Below are 22546 nucleotides of genomic sequence, written 5' to 3'. Positions count from 1 at the left end.
GGGATGATGCACCGCAGCGCCCCCCAACAACACCAGGTGTATGTGGGATGATGCACCGCAGCGCCCCCCAACAACACCAGGTGTATGTGGGATGATGCACCGCAGCGCCCCCCAACAACACCAGGTGTATGTGGGATGATGCACCGCAGTGCTGCCCAACAACACCAGGTGTATGTGGGATGATGCACCGCAGTGCTGCCCAACAACACCAGGTGTATGTGGGATGATGCACCGCAGTGCCGCCCAACAACACCAGGTGTATGTGGGACGATGCTAGCAGTGCCCCCCCAACAACACCAGGTGTATGTGGGATGATGCACCGCAGTGCTGCCCAACAACACCAGGTGTATGTGGGATGATGCACCGCAGTGCTGCCCAACAACACCAGGTGTATGTGGGATGATGCACCGCAGCGCCCCCCAACAACACCAGGTGTATGTGGGATGATGCACCGCAGTGCCGTCCAACAACACCAGGTGTATGTGGGATGATGCACCGCAGTGCCCCCCAACAACACCAGGTGTATGTGGGATGATGCACCGCAGTGCCGCCCAACAACACCAGGTGTATGTGGGATGATGCACCGCAGTGCCCCCCCAACAACACCAGGTGTATGTGGGATGATGCACCGCAGCGCCCCCCAACAACACCAGGTGTATGTGGGATGATGCACCGCAGCGCCCCCCAACAACACCAGGTGTATGTGGGATGATGCACCGCAGTGCCCCCCCAACAACACCAGGTGTATGTGGGATGATGCACCGCAGTGCCCCCCCAACAACACCAGGTGTATGTGGGATGATGCACCGCAGGGCCCCCCAACAACACCAGGTGTATGTGGGATGATGCACCGCAGTGCCCCCCCAACAACACCAGGTGTATGTGGGATGATGCACCGCAGCGCCCCCCCCCAACAACACCAGGTGTATGTGGGATGATGCACCGCAGCGCCCCCCCCAACAACACCAGGTGTATGTGGGATGATGCTAGCAGTGCCCCCCAACAACACCAGGTGTATGTGGGATGATGCACCGCAGGGCCCCCCAACAACACCAGGTGTATGTGGGATGATGCACCGCAGCGCCCCCCAACAACACCAGGTGTATGTGGGATGATGCACCGCAGCGCCCCCCAACAACACCAGGTGTATGTGGGATGATGCACCGCAGGGCCCCCCAACAACACCAGGTGTATGTGGGATGATGCACCGCAGGGCCCCCCAACAACACCAGGTGTATGTGGGATGATGCACCGCAGCGCCCCCCAACAACACCAGGTGTATGTGGGATGATGCACCGCAGGGCCCCCCAACAACACCAGGTGTATGTGGGATGATGCACCGCAGCGCCCCCCAACAACACCAGGTGTATGTGGGATGATGCACCGCAGCGCCCCCCAACAACACCAGGTGTATGTGGGATGATGCACCGCAGGGCCCCCCAACAACACCAGGTGTATGTGGGATGATGCACCGCAGCGCCCCCCAACAACACCAGGTGTATGTGGGATGATGCACCGCAGTGCCCCCCCAACAACACCAGGTGTATGTGGGATGATGCACCGCAGCGCCCCCCCAACAACACCAGGTGTATGTGGGATGATGCACCGCAGCGCCGTCCAACAACACCAGGTGTATGTGGGATGATGCACCGCAGCGCCCCCCCAACAACACCAGGTGTATGTGGGATGATGCACCGCAGTGCCCCCCAACAACACCAGGTGTATGTGGGATGATGCACCGCAGCGCCGTCCAACAACACCAGGTGTATGTGGGATGATGCACCGCAGCGCCGTCCAACAACACCAGGTGTATGTGGGATGATGCACCGCAGCGCCCCCCAACAACACCAGGTGTATGTGGGATGATGCACCGCAGTGCCCCCCAACAACACCAGGTGTATGTGGGATGATGCACCGCAGTGCCCCCCAACAACACCAGGTGTATGTGGGACGATGCACCGCAGTGCCCCCCCAACAACACCAGGTGTATGTGGGATGATGCACCGCAGTGCCCCCCAACAACACCAGGTGTATGTGGGATGATGCACCGCAGTGCCGCCCAACAACACCAGGTGTATGTGGGATGATGCACCGCAGGGCCCCCCAACAACACCAGGTGTATGTGGGACGATGCACCGCAGTGCCCCCCAACAACACCAGGTGTATGTGGGATGATGCACCGCAGTGCCCCCCAACAACACCAGGTGTATGTGGGATGATGCACCGCAGTGCCCCCCAACAACACCAGGTGTATGTGGGATGATGCACCGCAGTGCCCCCCAACAACACCAGGTGTATGTGGGATGATGCACCGCAGGGCCCCCCAACAACACCAGGTGTATGTGGGATGATGCACCGCAGCGCCCCCCAACAACACCAGGTGTATGTGGGATGATGCACCGCAGCGCCCCCCAACAACACCAGGTGTATGTGGGATGATGCACCGCAGTGCCGCCCAACAACACCAGGTGTATGTGGGATGATGCACCGCAGTGCCCCCCAACAACACCAGGTGTATGTGGGATGATGCACCGCAGCGCCCCCCAACAACACCAGGTGTATGTGGGATGATGCACCGCAGCGCCCCCCAACAACACCAGGTGTATGTGGGATGATGCACCGCAGTGCCGCCCAACAACACCAGGTGTATGTGGGATGATGCACCGCAGTGCCGCCCAACAACACCAGGTGTATGTGGGATGATGCACCGCAGTGCCCCCCAACAACACCAGGTGTATGTGGGATGATGCACCGCAGTGCCGCCCAACAACACCAGGTGTATGTGGGATGATGCCACCGCAGTGCCGCCCAACAACACCAGGTGTATGTGGGATGATGCACCGCAGTGCCCCCCAACAACACCAGGTGTATGTGGGATGATGCACCGCAGTGCCGCCCAACAACACCAGGTGTATGTGGGATGATGCACCGCAGTGCCCCCCAACAACACCAGGTGTATGTGGGATGATGCACCGCAGTGCCCCCCAACAACACCAGGTGTATGTGGGATGATGCACCGCAGTGCCCCCCAACAACACCAGGTGTATGTGGGATGATGCACCGCAGCGCCCCCCAACAACACCAGGTGTATGTGGGATGATGCACCACAGTGCCGTCCAACAACACCAGGTGTATGTGGGATGATGCACCGCAGTGCCCCCCCAACAACACCAGGTGTATGTGGGATGATGCACCGCAGCGCCCCCCAACAACACCAGGTGTATGTGGGATGATGCACCGCAGCGCCCCCCAACAACACCAGGTGTATGTGGGATGATGCACCGCAGCGCCCCCCCAACAACACCAGGTGTATGTGGGATGATGCACCGCAGCACCGTCCAACAACACCAGGTGTATGTGGGATGATGCACCGCAGCGCCCCCCAACAACACCAGGTGTATGTGGGATGATGCACCGCAGCGCCGTCCAACAACACCAGGTGTATGTGGGATGATGCACCGCAGCACCCCCCAACAACACCAGGTGTATGTGGGATGATGCACCGCAGTGCCCCCCAACAACACCAGGTGTATGTGGGATGATGCACCGCAGTGCCCCCCAACAACACCAGGTGTATGTGGGATGATGCACCGCAGTGCCCCACAACAACACCAGGTGTATGTGGGATGATGCACCGCAGCGCCGTCCAACAACACCAGGTGTATGTGGGATGATGCACCGCAGCGCCCCCCAACAACACCAGGTGTATGTGGGATGATGCACCGCAGTGCCCCCCAACAACACCAGGTGTATGTGGGATGATGCACCGCAGCGCCGTCCAACAACACCAGGTGTATGTGGGATGATGCACCGCAGTGCCCCCCAACAACACCAGGTGTATGTGGGATGATGCACCGCAGCGCCCCCCAACAACACCAGGTGTATGTGGGATGATGCACCGCAGCGCCCCCCAACAACACCAGGTGTATGTGGGATGATGCACCGCAGCGCCCCCCAACAACACCAGGTGTATGTGGGATGATGCACCACAGTGCCCCCCAACAACACCAGGTGTATGTGGGATGATGCACCGCAGTGCCCCCCAACAACACCAGGTGTATGTGGGATGATGCACCGCAGTGCCCCCCAACAACACCAGGTGTATGTGGGATGATGCACCGCAGCGCCCCCCAACAACACCAGGTGTATGTGGGATGATGCACCGCAGCGCCCCCCAACAACACCAGGTGTATGTGGGATGATGCACCACAGTGCCCCCCAACAACACCAGGTGTATGTGGGATGATGCACCGCAGCGCCCCCCAACAACACCAGGTGTATGTGGGATGATGCACCGCAGCGCCCCCCAACAACACCAGGTGTATGTGGGATGATGCACCGCAGCGCCCCCCAACAACACCAGGTGTATGTGGGATGATGCACCGCAGCGCCCCCCAACAACACCAGGTGTATGTGGGATGATGCACCGCAGGGCCCCCCAACAACACCAGGTGTATGTGGGATGATGCACCGCAGCGCCCCCCCAACAACACCAGGTGTATGTGGGATGATGCACCGCAGTGCCGTCCAACAACACCAGGTGTATGTGGGATGATGCTAGCAGTGCCGTCCAACAACACCAGGTGTATGTGGGATGATGCACCGCAGCGCCCCCCAACAACACCAGGTGTATGTGGGATGATGCACCGCAGTGCCTCCCAACAACACCAGGTGTATGTGGGATGATGCACCGCAGTGCCTCCCAACAACACCAGGTGTATGTGGGATGATGCACCGCAGCGCCCCCCCAACAACACCAGGTGTATGTGGGATGATGCACCGCAGTGCCCCCCAACAACACCAGGTGTATGTGGGATGATGCACCGCAGTGCCCCCCAACAACACCAGGTGTATGTGGGATGATGCACCGCAGCGCCCCCCAACAACACCAGGTGTATGTGGGATGATGCTAGCAGTGCCCCCCAACAACACCAGGTGTATGTGGGATGATGCACCGCAGCGCCCCCCAACAACACCAGGTGTATGTGGGATGATGCACCGCAGTGCCCCCCAACAACACCAGGTGTATGTGGGATGATGCACCGCAGTGCCCCCCAACAACACCAGGTGTATGTGGGATGATGCACCGCAGCGCCCCCCCAACAACACCAGGTGTATGTGGGATGATGCACCGCAGTGCCCCCCAACAACACCAGGTGTATGTGGGATGATGCACCGCAGGGCCCCCCAACAACACCAGGTGTATGTGGGATGATGCACCGCAGGGCCCCCCAACAACACCAGGTGTATGTGGGATGATGCACCGCAGCGCCCCCCAACAACACCAGGTGTATGTGGGATGATGCACCGCAGTGCCCCCCAACAACACCAGGTGTATGTGGGATGATGCACCGCAGTGCCGCCCAACAACACCAGGTGTATGTGGGATGATGCACCGCAGCGCCCCCCAACAACACCAGGTGTATGTGGGATGATGCACCGCAGGGCCCCCCAACAACACCAGGTGTATGTGGGATGATGCACCGCAGGGCCCCCCAACAACACCAGGTGTATGTGGGATGATGCACCGCAGGGCCCCCCAACAACACCAGGTGTATGTGGGTCTGGGATGATGCACCGCAGCGCCCCCCAACAACACCAGGTGTATGTGGGATGATGCACCGCAGCGCCCCCCAACAACACCAGGTGTATGTGGGTCTGGGATGATGCACCGCAGGGCCCCCCAACAACACCAGGTGTATGTGGGATGATGCACCGCAGCGCCCCCCAACAACACCAGGTGTATGTGGGATGATGCACCGCAGCGCCCCCCAACAACACCAGGTGTATGTGGGATGATGCACCGCAGTGCCCCCCAACAACACCAGGTGTATGTGGGATGATGCACCGCAGCGCCGCCCAACAACACCAGGTGTATGTGGGATGATGCACCGCAGCGCCGCCCAACAACACCAGGTGTATGTGGGATGATGCACCGCAGTGCCGCCCAACAACACCAGGTGTATGTGGGATGATGCACCGCAGCGCCCCCCAACAACATCAGGTGTATGTGGGATGATGCACCGCAGTGCCCCCCAACAACACCAGGTGTATGTGGGATGATGCACCGCAGCGCCGCCCAACAACACCAGGTGTATGTGGGATGATGCACCGCAGTGCCCCCCAACAACACCAGGTGTATGTGGGATGATGCACCGCAGCGCCCCCCAACAACATCAGGTGTATGTGGGATGATGCACCGCAGCGCCCCCCCAACAACACCAGGTGTATGTGGGATGATGCACCGCAGGGCCCCCCAACAACACCAGGTGTATGTGGGATGATGCACCGCAGCGCCCCCCAACAACACCAGGTGTATGTGGGATGATGCACCGCAGGGCCCCCCAACAACACCAGGTGTATGTGGGATGATGCACCGCAGTGCCCCCCAACAACACCAGGTGTATGTGGGATGATGCACCGCAGTGCTGCCCAACAACATCAGGTGTATGTGGGATGATGCTAGCAAAGACACCACAAGTATAATGTGACCCATTTTGACCTGAGATCAGATTCTAAAAATGTCTTCTACATCTTGACAGTTTTCTGAAAAAGCTATGTTTCTATGTCAGTCGTTCTTCGATTTTTCAAAAAATAGCAGACCTACAAGCTTGTAGCGCGCCACTCGGTGCCGCGCTATGAGCTTGTAGATCTGCTATTTTTCAATAGCTAAAGCATAACATAATGCTAACACCAAAAGGGGTTCCCGCCCCAAAATGGGTTAACCATTCTGGAATGTGTATACTGTATATTGCTGCACTGTATGACCTACATTTTTGTACTGCATCATACTATACTATATAAACAACTAGTCGACTAGTCGACTAGTTGTTTAACTACCTATTATGTAATAAATAAAAAAAATAATTTTTTTTTTTTTTTTTTTTTATAAATATTTGTACATTGAAAAACTGTGTACATGGTGACTATAACTATAATCTACCTGATCTTGAGGCCTAAAAAACTTTTTTCTTCTTCTTATCAACTAGTCAACCAACAAGGTCGACTAGTGGACTAGTAAACTAGTCGACTAGTTGCTTAATGCCCTAACGCACGCACAGACGCACGCACGCACGCCATGTGTTTTTATTTACTTTTTATTCATCTGTTGCATCCTTGTTTCTGGCTTCGGATGTCATTCTCTGCCTCTCTCGCTCTTCCCTAACCCTCTGTATCTCTTCCTCCATCAGGTGCTGGGCGGTGCTGGAGATTGTCCCACAGACGTCGCTACCAGAGAGGCGGGGGGCAGCGGAGGCCACGGTCAACACCAACTCCAGTAGCCTTGCAGCGCTATCCATGGCTTACTCCAACATCTCACTGGAAGAGTGAGTCCATGTCCTCATGTACATATTATTTAAAGAGAAATTGAATTGTTTTTAGGAGACTGATCAGGCTGGCTGACTCGATTCATTCTCCACTCTGGCCAATAGGCTTGTCGCTACAAATGCAATAGATTCCTTTTTCAGGATCTCCAATTCTCATAATGTGAGAGAATACAAAAACGTCTTTGTATTATAAAGAATCTTTACTGTCCTAATAAGAAATTGCAAGTTCCAAAGCTCATGCGTTGGGTGATACAGTCCCATTCCCTTGGTCTGTTCCAGGCTGACATCTGTAGGTACCTATCAATGTCTTTCAGGCCAAAAGTACCTCTGGTAGCCACACCTCTGATGGGTGGGGTTTAGCCTTAAGGGGTGTGTTTTTCTCACCCACTGTGTAATATAATAAATGGACAGTAGGTGGCAGTAGGACAGAGGCCACAGCAACTATACATTCCAGCTAAGTAATTTGCACTGCAGTTTTATGGAATGTCATTGTCAATGACATTGCTGCTGTACCTCTGGGTCCTGATAAATGTCAGTTTGAGACTGAGGAACAAAGATATGGGATCCCACTGTATGCTACAAGGTCATAAGGTGGTCTTTATTGTTACGTCGATCTCGAATACAATACATAATAGTAACATTTGTCTTTGTACGAATCTCCAGGCATTGTTGTAGTTGCATTTCGTAATAGCAAAAACAAGATAAAACAAAGCCAAAGTACAGTACAGTAAGAAGAAGAATTTAAAAGATGCATGCTATATTCACTTCCATGCAGTGGCATGCACAGATAGACACTAGGGGGTGCTAGACCTGCCCTTTTGGCAATGTGCCATTTGAAAAAGAAAATCCTTTTTTCTTTTTTGTACAGTGTACACTGTACAGTATGTGGACCATGGTGACATTGATCAATTCTTAATAAAAAAAGCTTCTAATATATTATTTAGGCCCCAACATCTATACATCTCACACTATTACGGCAACCGGCCGGTTCCACGCGCTGCACAAGGTGCCCTTTTCTCACTTGAGCACCTGCCCCTCTAAATGTCTGTGCACGCCACTGCTTCCATGGACATTAGGGATGCCCCAAATCAAAGAGCAGTGGAAAGGAAAGTTGATTAAAGTTGTAATTTGAATGGAGTTAGTTTTGTCCAGGTAGAAGCATGCCAGTCATGGCTACTAGTAGTAGGCATGAGGTGCATTTATTTCCCAGACGTAATACATCCCGCTGTCCCTGAAAATGTCACCAATTTCACTGTTAACGGCTCCATATTTTTGTTCGTGCTTCTGACAATTTTTTGTTTTGTTCCTTTATTCAGTCGCCACAAGGTTGCTCGTCCATATACCATCCAGTCTGACAATGTCCTAGCAGGGCCAGGGAAATAAAGATAACAGTGTTGTTAAAAAGTACAAGGTGTCCATAAAAAACACATCCTAGTCGTAATAACATAACTTTTCAGAGCAGAAACGTAGCCTAGATTTTAATAGGGGTGTGGGGGTGGCAACGGATCTGGACATTGGATATAGGGGTAGCCTGGAATCCAGACTGATTTGTTTCGTTTGATGGACTTTATTTTTCTCACTTTGCTTCTCAGTCTGGCCATGGTCCTATTTACGTATTACCGATTACGTAGGCAGTGTTTTAATGAACTGGTGGGCGTGCACACATAAAAACGACATTTTAACAAATGCTGTACACTTTTTTGAAAAACTTCTTCCTCCTTACACGTTACGTGTTTTATTGGTGGACTTGAAACTTATGTTGAATGCTCTGGGGGGGGGGGGGGGGGAATCATTCACATTTGTTAGTTTGGGAGCTCTCCTTTATAAAAAAACATCTTTGTTAGTTTGGGAGATCTCTTTTATAAAAAAACATCTTTGTTAGTTTGAGAGATCTCCTTTATAAAAAAACATCTGTGCTTTACAGTTTGGCTCATATGCATAGATTGATTCCAAGCGTTCATTTACGAATATATGACGACGACTACCCCCCCCCCCCCCCCCCCTACGGGCCCTACCGAGTACTACACCCTCAGATCAGACGGGAGGACCCGTTGAATTTAAGCATATTACTAAGCGGAGGAAAATGAACACACGCACGCACACACGCACACGCATACGCACACACACACGCGCACACACATACGCACACACACACACACACACACACACACACACACACACACACACACACACACACACACACACACACACACACACACACACACACACACACACACACACACACACACACACGCACACACTCAAAAACTCTCCCTGCACAGCATGGGGTGCTGCTGATGTTTAATATATCAGGGTGGATTTTAACTTAAATAATTCAGTATTGTTTGTGCAAGACTGGACAAATTCATACTCCAGAGTGTATGCATGCACACACACACACACACACACACACACACACACACACACACACACACACACACACACACACACACACACGTGCATACAGTATTCATGCTTTGCATATCAGTCTGCGCACGTGCCTGTACCGTATATACGTGCGTGAGCGTAGACGGCAGATGGATGTGTGTCACTGTGAAGTTAGTTGAATCTCAACATGGTTGTTAGTGTTGCCTATAGCTTCTCTGTGTCAGAGTGGATAGAGGCGTGACAATGGGCAGCAGGGCATTTAAGCCATTCTGGGCGGGAACCCCTTTTGGTGTTTCAAAGCATTACGTTATACTTTAGCTATTGAAAAAATAGCAGATCTACAAGCTCATAGCGCGGCACCGAGTGCCGCGCTACGAGCTTGTAGGTCTGCTATTTTTGAAAAATCGTGAAAATGTGACACAAATCTTTGATTATGTATTCTTTCAGAGCGAACGTTTTTTAACTCAAATCTTTGCTTCTGGGGGGGGGACCCCAATATTTTCAGATTGGGGTCGGTGGCATATTAAATCCTCCTTGAGGTCCTTGAGGTTTTTCAGAAAAAAATACATTTTAAAAAGACATTTTTTTAAATGTCGACATCAGGCCTAAATGGGTTAACCCATTTTGGGCGGGAACCCCTTTTGGTGTTAGCATTATGTTATGCTTTAGCTATTGAAAAATAGCAGATCTACAAGCTCATAGCGCGCCACTCGGTGTAGGTCTGACATAGAAACATAGCTTTTTCAGAAAACTGTCAGGATGTAGAAGACATTTTTAGAATCTGATCTCAGGTCAAAATGGGTTAAGTGATTCACTCCGAGCAGAGCCGGTCCATATGGACTTCCCTGGTTTCCAGGCAGCCCTTTGGCCAAATTCCAACACCCAAAATCTCGGCCACTCACTCACACACTACTATAGATATAAAGGACTGGAAATAAGTCAGAGGATTTGTATAACTATATGTAATGAAGCCAGAATTGGAGATGAGTACCACGTTTTGTTGGAATGTAAGAATTATGAATTTCAGGCAAAAATACCTGCCAATTTACTTTGTCAACCACGCATCTATGTTCAAATTAATTTCATTTCTAAAATGTGGAAAACAAAAAGTAATCTACAAAGTGGGTGCTTTTCTGAAAAATACAAAATAAAATAGTCAACTAGTACCAACAAAGTCAACTAGTGGATTTACTAGTCGACTAGTTGCTTAAAGCCCAAGGCGCACGCATACACGCACCTATGCAAGTGTGCGTTTTGGCACACTGGAATGAAACGCCAGTAGGATTATTCTGTGAAGCTACAACCTTTGTCAAGTATAGGCTACAATAATCACAGTTACATCGTCATGAATGGAATACGTTTGTACTTTGTAGGAGATGTATTTAACCCATTCTTAAAGGGACACTTCACCCTTTTTGCAAAAAACTATATGTTAATGACGTTTAGAAGATTTAAAACACTTTCCTGCAGGTCTTTGTGTGTAATACTGCATGTGGTTTTAGATATTTTAGATTTTAGCAGTGAGCCCAGTGTCTCTGATGTCATTGGGCTCACTATACTTCCTGGACTACAATTCCCATAATGCTTCGGTGCACTGCTCCTCCTTGTGGATAGGGGGAGGGCTGTTTTACTGAGACAACATGTAGTCCAGGAAGTAAGTGAGTCCATGCAGTGTCCATGACATCAGAGACACTGGGCTCACTGCTAAAAATCTAAATGATCTAAAACCACATGCAGTATTACACACATAAAGACCCCAGGAAAGTGTTCTAAATCTTCTAAACGTCATTAACATGTATTTTTTTGCAAAAAGGGTGAAGTGTCCCTTTAAGTAGTGCGCAGTGCACTGCATGTTAAAGCGACCCCCCGTGAGTGTGAGTGCTGTGAGTGATGCCACCTTAACCCATTGAGACCTGGAACGCATCCATGTCACGTTAGCGTTTAACCACATTAACCATTAACCCATTTTGGGCCGGGAACCCCTTTTGGTGTTTTAAACATTGTTATAATTTAGCTATTGAAAAATAGCAGATCTACAAGCTCATAGCGCGCCACCGAGTGGCGCGCTATGAACTTGTAGGTCTGCTATTTTTGAAAAATCGTTAAAATGTGCCTCAAATCTTTCCGAAAATTGTCATGATTTAGAAAACTTTTTTTTATTTATTTCGACGTCAGGCCTGAATGGGTTAATGACAGATAGCTGGCAACAGTGACAAGGCAGCCAGAAACGTTTATGGCGTGATCACTGATTGATGAATGAATGGAATGCATTTAAACATAAATAAATACATAGTGGATGAGGATGATGAAGGCTGGTGTTCCACAGTTAGTGAAGGTACCGTCTGTATCCTGGTGTTCCACAGTTAGTGAAGATACCGTCTGTATCCTGGTGTTCCACAGTTAGTGAAGATATCGTCTGTATCCTGGTGTTCCACAGTTAGTGAAGGTATCGTCTGTATCCTGGTGTTCCACATGTAGTGAAGATATCGTCTGTATCCTGGTGTTCCACAGTTAGTGAAGATATCGTCTGTATCCTGGTGTTCCACAGTTAGTGAAGATACCGTCTGTATCCTGGTGTTCCACAGTTAGTGAAGGTATCGTCTGTATCCTGGTGTTCCACAGTTAGTGAAGGTATCGTCTGTATCCTGGTGTTCCACAGTTGAGTACCACAGACGAAAAACAGTCTAAGTCCAAATTTCAGACTGACCCCTCCACGAAAAGGCCTTGTTGTCCTGAACCCTTATCTATCATTTATATATTATGGATCAATAGTGTGGACTTAGACTGTTATTCGTCTGTGGTACTCAGTTAGTGAAGGTATCGTCTGTATCCTGGTGTTCCACAGTTAGTGAAGGTATCGTCTGTATCCTGGTGCTCCACAGTTAGTGAAGGTATCGTCTGTATCCTGGTGCTCCACAGTTAGTGAAGGTATCGTCTGTATCCTGGTGCTCCACAGTTAGTGAAGAAGGTATCGTCTGTATCCTGGTGTTCCACAGTTAGTGAAGATACCGTCTGTATCCTGGTGTTCCACAGTTAGTGAAGGTATCGTCTGTATCCTGGTGCTCCACAGTTAGTGAAGAAGGTATCGTCTGTATCCTGGTGTTCCACAGTTAGTGAAGGTATCGTCTGTATCCTGGTGTTCCACAGTTAGTGAAGGTATCGTCTGTATCCTGGTGTTCCACAGTTAGTGAAGAAGGTATCGTCTGTATCCTGGTGTTCCACAGTTAGTGAAGGTATCGTCTGTATCCTGGTGTTCCACAGTTACTGAAGATATCGTCTGTATCCTGGTGTTCCACAGTTAGTGAAGGTATCGTCTGTATCCTGGTGTTCCACAGTTAGTGAAGGTATCGTCTGTATCCTGGTGTTCCACAGTTAGTGAACATATCGTCTGTATCCTGGTGTTCCACAGTTAGTGAAGGTATCGTCTGTATCCTGGTGTTCCACAGTTAGTGAAGGTATCGTCTGTATCCTGGTGTTCCACAGTTAGTGAAGGTATCGTCTGTATCCTGGTGTTCCACAGTTAGTGAAGATATCGTCTGTATCCTGGTGTTCCACAGTTAGTGAAGATATCGTCTGTATCCTGGTGCTCCACAGTTAGTGAAGAAGGTATCGTCTGTATCCTGGTGTTCCACAGTTAGTGAAGGTATCGTCTGTATCCTGGTGTTCCACAGTTAGTGAAGGTATCGTCTGTATCCTGGTGTTCCACAGTTAGTGAAGATATCGTCTGTATCCTGGTGTTCCACAGTTAGTGAAGATATCGTCTGTATCCTGGTGTTCCACAGTTAGTGAAGGTATCGTCTGTATCCTGGTGTTCCACAGTTAGTGAAGGTATCGTCTGTATCCTGGTGTTCCACAGTTAGTGAAGATATGGTCTGTATCCTGGTGTTCCACAGTTAGTGAAGGTATCGTCTGTATCCTGGTGTTCCACAGTTAGTATTGAAGGTATCGTCTGTATCCTGGTGTTCCACAGTTAGTAGTGAAGGTATCGTCTGTATCCTGGTGTTCCACAGTTAGTGAAGGTATCGTCTGTATCCTGGTGCTCCACAGTTAGTGAAGGTATCGTCTGTATCCTGGTGCTCCACAGTTAGTGAAGGTATCGTCTGTATCCTGGTGCTCCACAGTTAGTGAAGAAGGTATCGTCTGTATCCTGGTGTTCCACAGTTAGTGAAGATACCGTCTGTATCCTGGTGTTCCACAGTTAGTGAAGGTATCGTCTGTATCCTGGTGCTCCACAGTTAGTGAAGAAGGTATCGTCTGTATCCTGGTGTTCCACAGTTAGTGAAGGTATCGTCTGTATCCTGGTGTTCCACAGTTAGTGAAGGTATCGTCTGTATCCTGGTGTTCCACAGTTAGTGAAGAAGGTATCGTCTGTATCCTGGTGTTCCACAGTTAGTGAAGGTATCGTCTGTATCCTGGTGTTCCACAGTTACTGAAGATATCGTCTGTATCCTGGTGTTCCACAGTTAGTGAAGGTATCGTCTGTATCCTGGTGTTCCACAGTTAGTGAAGGTATCGTCTGTATCCTGGTGTTCCACAGTTAGTGAACATATCGTCTGTATCCTGGTGTTCCACAGTTAGTGAAGGTATCGTCTGTATCCTGGTGTTCCACAGTTAGTGAAGGTATCGTCTGTATCCTGGTGTTCCACAGTTAGTGAAGGTATCGTCTGTATCCTGGTGTTCCACAGTTAGTGAAGATATCGTCTGTATCCTGGTGTTCCACAGTTAGTGAAGATATCGTCTGTATCCTGGTGCTCCACAGTTAGTGAAGAAGGTATCGTCTGTATCCTGGTGTTCCACAGTTAGTGAAGGTATCGTCTGTATCCTGGTGTTCCACAGTTAGTGAAGGTATCGTCTGTATCCTGGTGTTCCACAGTTAGTGAAGATATCGTCTGTATCCTGGTGCTCCACAGTTAGTGAAGGTATCGTCTGTATCCTGGTGTTCCACAGTTAGTGAAGATATGGTCTGTATCCTGGTGTTCCACAGTTAGTGAAGATATGGTCTGTATCCTGGTGTTCCACAGTTAGTGAAGATATCGTCTGTATCCTGGTGTTCCACAGTTAGTGAAGGTATCGTCTGTATCCTGGTGTTCCACAGTTAGTGAAGGTATCGTCTGTATCCTGGTGTTCCACAGTTAGTGAAGGTATCGTCTGTATCCTGGTGTTCCACAGTTAGTGAAGATATCGTCTGTATCCTGGTGTTCCACAGTTAGTGAAGGTATCGTCTGTATCCTGGTGTTCCACAGTTAGTGAAGGTATCGTCTGTATCCTGGTGTTCCACAGTTAGTGAAGGTATCGTCTGTATCCTGGTGTTCCACAGTTAGTGAAGATATCGTCTGTATCCTGGTGTTCCACAGTTAGTGAAGATATGGTCTGTATCCTGCACAGGGTTGGAGCGTGTGGTTTCTATCCTTAACACAGACCAGTGGCGTGCACAGACATGTAGAGGGGCAGGTGCTCAAGTGAGAAACAAGGGCACCTTTTGCAGCGCATGGAACCGGCCGGTTGCCTTAATAGTGTGAGATTTATAGATTTTGGGGCATAAATAATAGAAGCTTTTTCTTTTTGTTTTGTGGCTTTTGCCTTTTTATTTTATATTTTTTTATAGAGAGACAGACAGTAGGCTGACAGGAGATGGGGGAGTGACATGCAGTAAAGGCCGTCGGGATCGGGAGTCGAACCCGCGGCACACTGCCAGACTCGGGCTACCGGCCAAGGTGCCTGGACCACTGAGCCACGGCCCAGGATAGAAGCTTTTTCTTATCAAGAATTGATCAATGTCACCATGGTCCACATACTGTACACTGTGCCCTTTTTTTTTTTAAAGGGCACATTGCTTTCCAGAGGGCAAGGGCAGGTGGTGCTCTAGCACCCCCTAGTGTCTATCTGTGTACACCACTGACGCAGACCGTTGTACATAACACTAGACGTATAGGCTACTGTATATAAGACCTGTCCATGACAAGATTTAAACAGCCGCGCTGCCGCCCGCCGGTCCCGACCCCCCGAAAACGCTCTCGCATAAACAGCCTACTGTAGGTCTGATGATCTGGGCCTGCAATTTATATGAATGTCTGTTAACCCATTTTGACCTGAGATCAGATTCTAAAAATGTCTTCTACATCCTGACGCGCTATGAGCTTGTAGATCTGCTATTTTTCAATAGCTAAGGCATAACGTAATGCTAACACCAAAAGGGGTTCCCGCCCAGAATTGGTTAAATGTCTGTTCAGTCACACGAGAGAGACTCGGAGTAGAGTCGCTGCTCCTTCGCCTGGAAAGGAGCCAGCTGAGGTGGTTCGGGGCATCTGGTTAGGATGCTTCTCGGGCGTCTCCCTAGGGAGGTCCTCGACGCACGTCCCACTGGGAGGAGACCCCGGGGCAGACCAAGGCGCAGTTGGAGGAAACACAGCGACTCACTGGCCTTGGAACGTCTCGGAATCCCCCCAGGAGGAAGTCACTAATGTTGCTCTGGAGAGGGAAGTCTGGAACACTCTGGTGGAGCTGTTGCCCCCGCGACCCGACTACGGATAAGCGGTTGAAGATGGATGGATGGATGTATGGATGTTAAAGCACTTATTTAATTAGTACGATTATGCACCTAACTTAGTCTATAATTATTGCAAATGGGCAGGATATGCACGTCTTTGTCACTTGGAAATAATTTTGCCAAAATCAAATCACAGGGATTATTTATAGGCGTCTCATCTCCCACTGCGGTCAAAACATCATCTCGCAGACTCGTACATATGCGCTCGCTGCTCGCATTGATTTGATTAAGCATCTAATTTAACATGTTATATTTTTAATTGTTAATTTAATTGTTGTTTAATAGTTTTTAATTGTGCAGTTTTAATTGCTTGTACAGTTGGAAATATCAAAATCATTTCAGGAAAAAACTGAAATAACTGTATATAAAGAGTGGGGGGAAAGGAAGGGGGGGGGTCACCAATTTAAGGGGGAAGGATCATTTCCTCTCCCTTGGGCCTGCAGAAAGGTGGATTTTCAGGCATGTTTTAAAAGATGTAGTCTAAAGTGTTATTCATAGTCTGATTTATCGGTGGTGAGGTGACCACCGCAACTACAACATGACGTCACGGAGCCGCAGTGAAGAGCAAACCACCGCTCTCCCCAGCCCTTCTCTCTGTTTTTACTCACCTCACCACCGGAACGGTGGTGAGGTGACCACCGGAGCGGTGGTCACCTCACCACCGGAGCGGTGGTCACCTCACCACCGAAACGGTGGTCACCTCACCACCGGAACGGTGGTCACCTCACCACCGGAGTGGTGGTCACCTCACCACCGGAACGGTGGTCACCTCACCACCGGAGCGGTGGTCAACTCACCACCGGAGCGGTGGTCACCTCACCACCGGAGCGGTGGTCAACTCACCACCGGAGCGGTGGTCACCTCGCCACCGGAGCGGTGGTCACCTCACCACCGGAAATCCAGACTATGAATAGGCCTTTAGTGATCAGGGCATTCCACACGGCCTAACTGGGTGGCCGTGTTGTAGAAGGAGAATTTACCCATGTTTGTTTTGAAAGTGGGTGGTACCAGATCTTTGTTCACGCTCACTCTAGTATTGTGGCTGTGGGTGTCGCTCACCTTTTTGAGGTAGTTAGTCAGGTATGCGGGAATGTTTTTGGGTGGAAAAAAATCGTGGCACTCCATCTTTAACTCTGTCTTCTATAGAGCGTCGCAGTCCCGCCCCCTCGAGAGACCCGGAAAAGAAATCCCCGTTAATTTTCCTCATAGACTTTTCAGAAAGTATTTATTTAAAGACGTTTACGCCGCGGACAAAGCCAACTCTTGTCGTGACAAATCATGACAATAAACACAATGTTTTGGGCCAAACAAAGAATTATAAAGTAGAAAAAAACGGCAGGTTACAACACTTTTTGTTGTTGTTTTTCTTCTTTGTAATTATTTGTTTGGTCCAAAATATTGTTTGTTGTCATGATTTGTCATGACTCGAGTTGGCTTCGTATGATGAAAGGGGGAGGGACTGGGCCTGGCGTCGTCATGACAGGGGGCGGGACTGGGCCTGGCGTCGTCATGACAGGGGGCGGGACTGGGCCTGGCGTCGTCATGACAGGGGGCGGGACTGGGCCTGGCGTCGTCATGACAGGGGGCGGGACTGGGCCTGGTGTCGTCATGAAAGGGGGCGGGACTGGGCCTGGCGTCGTCATGACGGGGTGGGACTGGGCCTGGTGTCGTCATGACAGGGGGCGGGACTGGGCCTGGTGTCGTCATGACAGGGGGCGGGACTGGGCCTGGTGTCGTCATGAAAGGGGGCGGGACTGGGCCTGGCGTCGTCATGACAGGGGGCGGGACTGGGCCTGGCGTCGTCATGAAAGGGGGCGGGACTGGGCCTGGCGTCGTCATGAAAGGGGGCGGGACTGGGCCTGGCGTCGTCATGAAAGGGGGCGGGACTGGGCCTGGCTTCGTCATGAAAGGGGGCGGGACTGTGACGCTCTATACCAGGAGCCAGTTTAGACTACCATGTACTGTATATATATCCCTCCAAGTGATGCCTAGAGGTGACAGTGATGATACTAAATGTATGAATACACACAATTAACACCCCCCCCCCCCCCCCCCCCCCCTGTTCGGAATATGTAATTAATACAAAGTGCCTTTGGAATTGAACAGCTCTCCGGTGCGGCCCCTCCCCTTCCATTAAAACCTCAATCATGCCACTGATTTGCAGAACAACCATTTTTCATTCTAATTGCTTGACATGAATTTTTATTTCTGTTATTTTGCCCCCCCCCCCCCCACACCACCACCACACCATTGTTCATCTCTTGAAAACGCAGAGCTTCTGTCCAACGTGTGTGTGTGTGTGTGTGTGTGTGTGTGTGTGTGTGTGTGTGTGTGTGTGTGTGTGTGTGTGTGTGTGTGCGTGTGCGTGCGCGCGTGTGTGTGCGTGCGTATAGCTCTAAGCTTCCATGGCGAAGGTGCTGTAATCCCCCTGCAGAAAACCTCTTGGTGGTTTCTATAGGCCAACAGTGCCCCCTAGTGACATTTATTTTCCACTGCATGATAACAAAAAAATATATATACTGTGTATATCATGTCGTTATCCTTGTTCAAATCCCAATCCTCTAACCTTGTTTCTCCTGGTGATCTGTGCGGTCTGTGTGTGAATCCTTCTGAATCCGTGTAAGCCTGGAAGGGAGTGGAAGGAACATCACAACAGTGTTTCCATTCCTGTCACTGTAGGATCAGAGCTACTGCTTTGCTTTTAGACCAGCTCATCTTTCTAAAATGAGTGTTTTTGCTGCTCAGGTTAAGAGCAATGGAGGTATATTACAGGTGGAGGCAGGTAGGGGTCGGTTGCCACTAAGCATTAGTTTTGCACAAAAACACTCCTTGGGCTAAATTCAGCCATAGCCACTTGCCCAAATGTGCCCTTAATGTGCTGACCTCATCACATCTGTGATAACGGCTATGGCCGTTTTTAGCCCCCATTCATGAGTTATATGATGAAATTTAGAACATTTTGCCTTATATAGATTGATAATGGTGGCCATATGGAATAATCCACTGTTGTGGCTGATATTTATCATGATTCTATACACTGCGCAAAAAGCACGGAATACGGATGTGTATATTACAGAAGGAAAAACCCTTTAAACTTTCCAACAAACTCTGGTAAACTCCTGAATTGTATCACACCTGTATATTACCGTATATTACTGTATATGCTGCTAAACTTGAGGTTTACCGGTAAATCTAGTGCCCATAATTGCCCGTTAACCCATTCTGGGCGGGAACCCCTTTTGGTGTTAGCATTATGTTATGCTTTAGCTATTGAAAAATAGCAGATCTACAAGCTCGTAGCGCGCCACCGAGTGGCGCGCTACGAGCTTGTAGGTCTGCTATTTTTGAAAAATCGAAGAACGACTGACATAGAAACATAGCTTTTTCAGAAAACTGTCAGGATGTCGAAGACATTTTTAGGATCTGATCTCAGGTCAAAATGGGTGAACCTGCCCCTATACCAGGGGTTCCCAAACGTTTTTGGCCCAGGTACCCCGGGGGGTCCTTTTTCCTCCAAACTTTCAGATGCTGTTTTTTTTCTCCCAGTGTGGAGGAAGAATGATTAGCATTTTTATTGTGATCTCTCGCCCTTGAAATATATAATCCATTGGTTTCTGTTGTTTGAACAATAATAGCAATTCAAAGCAGTTGTCCTCAAAACCACACCTCCAGTCGCTGTCATAAGAACGGGAGGTGCGCTCATGATCACGGCAGCAGAGCAAAGTTTGTGCATGGCTGCACGCGCACCTGCAACCCATCAAGTATAATTTATGCTTCGTCCCGCGATGGTGTCGCGCACGCAGACCTCTACGCTCACAACAGTCGCATCCGCGATGTGATATCAGCTGTTCTCTCAAGGACCCCCAGGGGTCCTTGAGAGGGTCCCCAGCTAAATTATAGTTTGGAACCAAATGGCCCCTATGGCTCTGTAACTCTGAGAGTGTACAATGGAACACTCTCAGATGTTGATTAACATTGATTTTACAATATAAATTGGGGTCCCAGAGATAGAAATGCCATTAAATGGGGGTCTGTAGACTAATGCATGTCAAACTGGGGGTCCTTGAAATTAAACTGGTTGAGAATCACTGCTAGAGCCGTCAAAGTCTTCTCTTATGGGGGGGGGCCCTGGCATATCTTTTCAAATGGGGGTCCGCATGATAATTAGTGTCAATTTGGGGGTCCTTGACATGAAAAGGTTTGGGAACCACTGTGTTAGATTATAGACGTGGGGTATACGTCCAGTAGACCACGTACGTAATCATGTCCAGCTTGGTTCTGACACCAGGGAGGGAGGACCGGTTGACCTTATAGCCTCCATCTCCATGTCCAGCTTGGTTCTGACACCAGGGAGGGAGGACCGGTTGACCTTATAGCCTCCATCTCCATGTCCAGCTTGGTTCTGACACCAGGGAGGGAGGACCGGTTGACCTTATAGCCTCCATCTCCATGTCCAGCTTGGTTCTGACACCAGGGAGGGAGGACCGGTTGACCTTATAGCCTCCATCTTGGTTCTGACACCAGGGAGGGAGGACCGGTTGACCTTATAGCCTCCATCTCAGCTTGGTTCTGACACCAGGGAGGGAGGACCGGTTGACCTTATAGCCTCCAGCTTGGTTCTGACACCAGGGAGGGAGGACCGGTTGACCTTATAGCCTCCATCTCCTTGGTTCTGACACCAGGGAGGGAGGACCGGTTGACCTTATAGCCTCCATCTCCTTGGTTCTGACACCAGGGAGGGAGGACCGGTTGACCTTATAGCCTCCATCTTGGTTCTGACACCAGGGAGGGAGGACCGGTTGACCTTATAGCCTCCATCTCAGCTTGGTTCTGACACCAGGGAGGGAGGACCGGTTGGTTCTGACACCAGGGAGGGAGGACCGGTTGGTTCTGACACCAGGGAGGGAGGACCGGTTGGTTCTGACACCAGGGAGGGAGGACCGGTTGACCTTATAGCCTCCATCTGACACCAGGGAGGGAGGACCGGTTGGTTCTGACACCAGGGAGGGAGGACCGGTTGGTTCTGACACCAGGGAGGGAGGACCGGTTGGTTCTGACACCAGGGAGGGAGGACCGGTTGACCTTATAGCCTCCATCTCCATGTCCAGCTTGGTTCTGACACCAGGGAGGGAGGACCGGTTGACCTTATAGCCTCCATCTCCATGTCCAGCTTGGTTCTGACACCAGGGAGGGAGGACCGGTTGACCTTATAGCCTCCAGCTTGGTTCTGACACCAGGGAGGGAGGACCGGTTGACCTTATAGCCTCCATCTCCTTGGTTCTGACACCAGGGAGGGAGGACCGGTTGACCTTATAGCCTCCAGCTTGGTTCTGACACCAGGGAGGGAGGACCGGTTGACCTTATAGCCTCCATCTCCCTGGTTCTGACACCAGGGAGGGAGGACCGGTTGACCTTATAGCTTGGTTCTGACACCAGGGAGGGAGGACCGCTTGGTTCTGACACCAGGGAGGGAGGACCGGTTGACCTTATAGCCTCCATCTGGTTCTGACACCAGGGAGGGAGGACCGGTTGGTTCTGACACCAGGGAGGGAGGACCGGTTGACCTTATAGCTTGGTTCTGACACCAGGGAGGGAGGACCGCTTGGTTCTGACACCAGGGAGGGAGGACCGGTTGACCTTATAGCCTCCATCTCCTTGGTTCTGACACCAGGGAGGGAGGACCGGTTGACCTTATAGCCTCCATCTCCATGTCCAGCTTGGTTCTGACACCAGGGAGGGAGGACCGGTTGACCTTATAGCCTCCATCTCCCTGGTTCTGACACCAGGGAGGGAGGACCGGTTGACCTTATAGCCTCCATCTCCATGTCCAGCTTGGTTCTGACACCAGGGAGGGAGGACCGGTTGACCTTATAGCCTCCATCTTGGTTCTGACACCAGGGAGGGAGGACCGGTTGACCTTATAGCCTCCATCTTGGTTCTGACACCAGGGAGGGAGGACCGGTTGGTTCTGACACCAGGGAGGGAGGACCGGTTGACCTTATAGCCTCCATCTCCATCTTGGTTCTGACACCAGGGAGGGAGGACCGGTTGGTTCTGACACCAGGGAGGGAGGACCGGTTGGTTCTGACACCAGGGAGGGAGGACCGGTTGGTTCTGACACCAGGGAGGGAGGACCGGTTGGTTCTGACACCAGGGAGGGAGGACCGGTTGACCTTATAGCCTCCATCTCCATGCAGTTAATCATTAGCACTGCTCACTCCCAGCTGCGTAGTAGATCTTGTTTTATAAACAACATCCTTTTCCATGTGCAGCGTGCGTGGCTGTG

The 22546-nt window shown here is 50.4% G+C and overlaps 1 protein-coding gene across 1 annotated transcript in view; it reads left to right on the top strand.

Annotated features, from left to right (window-relative positions):
* LOC306927176 (uncharacterized protein) overlaps positions 1 to 22546 on the top strand; it is a 198620-nt gene that overhangs the window by 131424 nt on the left and 44650 nt on the right. Inside the window, exon 12 of the mRNA XM_079506862.1 lies at positions 7191 to 7325. Coding sequence (XP_079362988.1) covers positions 7191 to 7325 — 135 coding nt within the window. The remainder of the gene's footprint in view (positions 1 to 7190; positions 7326 to 22546) is intronic.

This window comes from Electrona antarctica (genome assembly GCF_951216825.1).
Source record: "Electrona antarctica genome assembly, chromosome: 7".
Lineage (NCBI taxonomy): Eukaryota > Metazoa > Chordata > Actinopteri > Myctophiformes > Myctophidae > Electrona > Electrona antarctica.
This window is presented reverse-complemented; position numbering and strand designations above follow the sequence as displayed.